Source organism: Aplidium turbinatum, chromosome 8 (genome assembly GCF_918807975.1).
Source record: "Aplidium turbinatum chromosome 8, kaAplTurb1.1, whole genome shotgun sequence".
In the NCBI taxonomy this organism is placed as follows: domain Eukaryota; kingdom Metazoa; phylum Chordata; class Ascidiacea; order Aplousobranchia; family Polyclinidae; genus Aplidium; species Aplidium turbinatum.
Genome location: NC_137479.1, coordinates 16,132,847 through 16,138,465, shown reverse-complemented (window position 1 = coordinate 16,138,465; position 5,619 = coordinate 16,132,847). Strand labels below are relative to the sequence as shown.

General features: G+C 37.5%; 1 protein-coding gene across 1 annotated transcript; it reads left to right on the top strand.

The window, feature by feature from the left end:
• Nucleotides 1-578: 578 nt before the first annotated feature.
• Nucleotides 579-5,168, top strand: LOC145775886 (ceramide transfer protein-like). Its single transcript, XM_082587280.1, has one exon. It carries the CDS (start codon nucleotides 591-593, stop codon nucleotides 2,316-2,318), a length of 1,728 nt encoding a protein of 575 aa, XP_082443406.1. The 5' UTR covers nucleotides 579-590; the 3' UTR covers nucleotides 2,319-5,168.
• The last annotated feature ends 451 nt before the right edge of the window (nucleotides 5,169-5,619 follow it).

The following is a 5,619-nucleotide window of genomic DNA, read 5'->3' as shown; positions in this document are numbered from 1 at the left end:
TCAAGTCTAGCAGAATTGCAGACCAACAGCGTTTTGCTTAGACATTAACACACTACCAGCAGTTTCTTCAAGCGCCATAGCGTATGCGCAGTTAGTAGAGCCCATTAAATAAGTGGCTTATCATTGTATCACTTGGCTTGTTTTTCATATAAAAGTAACTTGAATAAAATTTAACAGTCAGATTTGTTTTTTAACGTTGATTCCATGTTTTGACGAAGATTCTACTAACTACTCAACAAGTTATCAAGTATTCACAAGCAATTTAGTGCTTGCCAATGAAGCAGCCAGCGTGATTGTTTTCAACGTCACGCTTCATTGCACAGAGCTGCGGCAAAGGTCTATTGGCATACCCTGTCTTCATTTTTTTTATTGAAACTGAAAAATCTTATAAGCCATGAACAAAAGAGCAATATAGGAAAAGAGAAACAATAAATAACTATACTTTTGAAAATGTTGTTGGACCAGAGAAATTAAAGCTAATATTATACTGTATTTATTGTGACTTCCCCTTCATCACAATTAACAAAAAACATTTTTCAATGTTGTGGCAGACATTTGTTTGATTGATCATAGAAACTTTAGATACAACAATGTTAAGTGGTTCTGAAGATGATGATCTGTACAGCGATGAATCTGACAAACCAAGCATAAAAGGTGTCCTGAGCAAATGGACAAATTACATTCATGGCTGGCAAGATCGCTATGTTTGCTGTAAAGATGGAACACTTTTCTATTATCGAACACAAGATGAGACAGAGTATGGTTGTCGTGGATCTATCAGTCTTTCCAAAGCGTGTGTAACATCACATGAATTTGATCAATGTCGCTTTGATGTCTGTATCAACGACAGTACTTGGTATCTACGTACCACTGATGAGTCTGAAAGGCAGCAGTGGATTGATGTTATTGAAGCAAACAAGACAGAGGCTGAAACAATTTCGTTACGTCGACATGGTTCTATGCTTTCGCTAGGTAGTGGTCCATCCATTACATCTGCTTCTTCATTCCGGAAAGCTCATGGTTTGAAAGAAAAGTTGGCTGAGCTTGAAACATTTCGAGGCATTCTTGACCAACAAATTGACACCTTGCAAGGATACTTTGATGCTTGTGCTAACAATGCGCAGCCAAAAGATATTCGTGATGATTTGTCAGGCGATGGCGATATTGAATCAGATCATGAGTCTTTATCACTGCATAATCATTTGCCAGTCAAGCCTACTCATATCAGTGGGATTGACTTTAAAGGTGAAGCAATTACTTTTAAGGCAACAACAAATGGAATACAAACCACTCTTGGTCACTGTGTTGAACTAATGAACAAAAGAGAGGAAATGTGGCAAAGAAAATTGGAAAAAGAACAAGATCGACGAAAAAAAGCAGAAGAGCAATATCGTGTTTCACTTGAAAGAGCAAAAAAAAGTGTAGGATTTTATGGAAGCCCTGATTTTGAGGAGGGGCCACAGAATGGATTAACTGAGGAAGAGTTTTTCGAGTGTGTGGAAACAGAATTGGATAAACATGAGCGTTTTACTCAGGATTTGGAAAAATCACGAAGTATGCTTCGAGAAGCTGAACTTTTGCCGAAGAAAGATGTGCACAGATTTAGCAAAGATCTTCAACAACGAGTGCAAGGACATCTTGTTGATTCTCTTAAACCTCCTGGAGCTGACGGAGATAAATGGGAACTTTTTGCAGAAGAGGGAGAAATGAAAGTGTATCGTAGAGAATTAGTTATAGATGGTTTGATATGTGATCCATTGAAGGCTCTTCACAGCATAAGCCATGTGAGTGCTCGAGAGATGTGCCATTATTTTTGGGAAACCGACTTTCGAATGGAATGGGAAGGAACAATAGAGAACTTCAATGTGCTTGAAGTTTTAGATGAACGTACCGTCATTATTTATCAGACTCATCGTCGTGTATGGCCATCTGCTCAACGTGATTGCCTCTATGTGTCTTCTATGCTGAAAATAGATAATCCTCCTCCAACCAGAGATGGTCGTGTCCCTCATGACACATGGATGGTTTGTAACTTCTCTGTTGATCATGCAGAAGCCAACCCTGTGTCAGGTTGTGTGCGTGCCGTCATTGAAATTGCCTTGATTTGCCAAACCTATGTCACCCCTCCTTCTGACGGAGGACCAATGACTCGGGATTGCCTCAAGTGTGATATTGTTTATGTTGCCAATGTGAATCCAGGTGGTTGGGCTCCTGCTTCAGTGTTGCGCAGTATTTGCAAGCGCGAGTATCCCAAGTTTCTTCGTAGATTCACTGCTTATGTGCAGGATAAAACTAAAAACAATGAAATAATGTTTTGAAAACTTTATTGCTTATTGAATAAAATGAATGACTGGCTACAAAGGAAAGCATGTTAAAGCAACTTGTTCATCAAATGATAGCCATGCAAAAGGGCTTTGAATCATTGCTTACATTGATTAATAATTTAAATCACTATTTTAATACCTTTAACACACCATCTTGTACACAAGATGTACTTAACATTTTTTTTATGACTATATTGTCCTGTATTTGTAAACGTCATTATTTTTGCTTAAATTTTAACTTGTTCCGCATGCTCCTAAATGATAATTCCATTGCATCACGGATAGTGTGGAAAAAGTGGGTTTTATGTGATAAACCTATTATTTTTTTAATATAACTAAAGAAGAGGTTTCGTTGGCAGCTCAACTTTTCCAATACTTTTAACTAGTTTCATTAAATTATTTTGTTAAGTCAGAATGGCGTATTAAAAAGTTACATCTCAGAAACGACCGTCATTTATTAATAGCCTACTAGTTTTGTTGTGCTGTGCAAGTTGTACAATTTCTGCTTTCAAAGAAGTGGTATATAGTTTTTGTTGGGAGTCATGTTGAACCGATGTAAAAAGGAAAGTGCTGACTTTAGCTTGATGATCGTACTCTTTCAAACACGCTTGTGTCACAATGTAAACATTGTGACACTTCAGCAACCTTTACAGGTGACATCAGAATTTTATTGTTGTTTTGGCACCACCAGGCGCTTGATTCAATTTTAAAGGAAGAGACTTTGCATGCGTCATCTCATCACGTGATAAGAATGAACTCATGATGCTTAATATTTTGGTAGAACAAACCGGGTCTTTGGTAGTTGTGTAATCGGCTTCAAAACAGCTGGCTCATTGCATGCTTTCAGTGATGATACAAGTAATCACATGGCAACAAGTGGGGGGAGACCAGTTTGCGAAATTTACTACTCCTTTTACATTGATGTAACCTTTGCAGACAATCATTAGAAACAAGTAATACCAGATACCCAGCTAGCAAAATTCGGTCGTTTATAACTTTATATGGCCCGATTTTGTTCGCTGGATTGAAAAAAGCCTGATTTTGTTGGATGGAATAGGGTTGACACTGAATGTGAACCTTTTCAACTTATCTTTAAATGGTGTATTCAATAACTGCTGTTGATTTCAATATCAAACAGACGTTTCACCATAGATAAGTAACGTAATGTGATCCCTGTGTAGTTACTAACCGTGATCATTGCACTAACGAAACGAAATGTACAGTGTTGCCTTTAATGTCTTTGTGGTGGATACCCAGACAGCAAAATTCGTCATTCTTGCATTCAGACGTTGAATCAATGTAAAAATGACGAATTTTTCTGTCTGGGTATATTTGAGAACTGGTATTTTCATTGCTGTCTCAGTCGACTGCATAACAAACGTCAACATTGCGTTTACATGTTATACGGAAAACTTTTAGTTCTTGTTTTATCTCTTTGTGATGGAAAAGCAGTTGCTTAAAATTATTCATGCAATGCAATCTATTTCGTCCAACTTATTTACTCCTCTTCAAGAATGTGATCTGTAAGTTGAGTCAGGAAATTAAACTACGCATAGCGTTGATGCAAGTTGCCATTTTACAGCTCATACATTGAAAGGGTAGTTTGGGTACAATTAATCAGAGTTCCAGACCATTCTAGCGTGCATATCTAGTTGTAGCAGTAGCACTTACAAAGAACGTCTAATCACGGTGCATATAAAAAATTATTATATCACGACGTGATCCCTTTGTCCCTTGAACTAAAATGTAACTACAGTATACAGTACTGGGATGAATTGTCACATTATAAAGTCCCTGTACAGTGTACACCTGAAACATGGAGACACCGGCCTTGCTTGCAAACCACTCACTTTTGGCAGTGATTTAACGGCCGTTGAACATTCAATATGCTAATCTAACTTTAAACATATTGATTCAACGTCTGAAGGTGTTGTATCAATGTAAAAAGAACTGATTTGCTCGATAGGTAGTTAAGTGGAGAACTCCATTGAAACGGAAGTTTACTATTTTACTTGATTGACTTGACTACACAATACGATGATACGAACTCGCCTGACCATACCATTAACATGTTAACCATCTGGACTTTGACTTTTCACATGTTGCAGTTTGGAAACATGGTCGGACAAACGTCAGAAAACAACAAAGTTGCAAATTTTTTCGTATTTTATCTACGTGTGTACTGCGTAGTAATGTTTTAGTAGTTCACATTGCATCAACTAAGTTAATGTAATACTTTCGACTAGTATGTCTAATAGCTGATTTAACTTACGTTACTGTAAGATATAATATTTTGTAGATAGAATTCCTTCCGTTAGCTGTGAATTCGATACCAGGATAGGTCACACTTAATAGGCTACCATGCTTTATGAAGATGGTAACCTGTTTAGCACTCAGCAGTGGTGATAATGAAGTGTTTCAGCAATGGTTGATTGGTAATATATTAATTATGCTCAGTTTAAAGCGTGTTATAACTATTTTCTGGGCTGGTTAAGGGCTTTTAAGGCAATAACTCAATACCAGAGCGATTGCCTGCTTATCTATGCATAAATTGAATCAAAGACTTATGTGACGTAAAACTGTTGACCTACGTCAACAACCACGCTATCAGATTTCCATTGTGCTTGTGTGATGCCTTTTCGCTTTGCGCAAATCTCGCTGGAGACTTACCATATTTTTTCAAACATATCGGAGTTTTATCGTTCTATAATGGATGATTCCGCGTGATCTTGTAACGTCCGTTTAACATTTTTGTATGTGTCGCCCACAATGTTACTATGATCGTAAATAACTTGACGTAATTTTCTGTGGAAGAGATTGTTCAAATAAAACGTTTTACCAGAGTGTGGAAAAATTGCTTTTCAAAGAGTGGAGGTCCGCGTATGTTAGAGGTGTTCAAAAAAATCTATTTTTTTGCAGTTAAGTTCGGAGTACCGGTACCTGAAGTTTGATAGTGTCGACAATAAACCAAGTTTGAGGACAAGTATTTTTTGCGTCAATTTGAAAACTATGCTTCTCTTCCGTGAAGCATCAACGTTGTTCTGAGCAAATACCTTCAGCAGTAGACAAATATAAATAAACATTTTATAGGATCGAATCTTATGACTTCCTCGCAATGTACGAGCCTGGTGGTGTGATATTCGCTTGAAGACGCCTGACCAGTTGAGAGGATAATTTTGGTTAGGTACCAATGAGATTCTCGGGTCCCGAAGCAAGAAATTTCGAAGAAAACGCACTATATCCAAAGAATACACGGTGGTTTCTTCAACTTCTCTGGTCCAAATGTAGGCTACCC

Bases quoted from the DNA above. Each gene is read 5' to 3' on its own strand.
- LOC145775886 (XM_082587280.1), top strand. From the start codon at position 591: ATGTTAAGTGGTTCTGAAGATGATGATCTGTACAGCGATGAATCTGAC.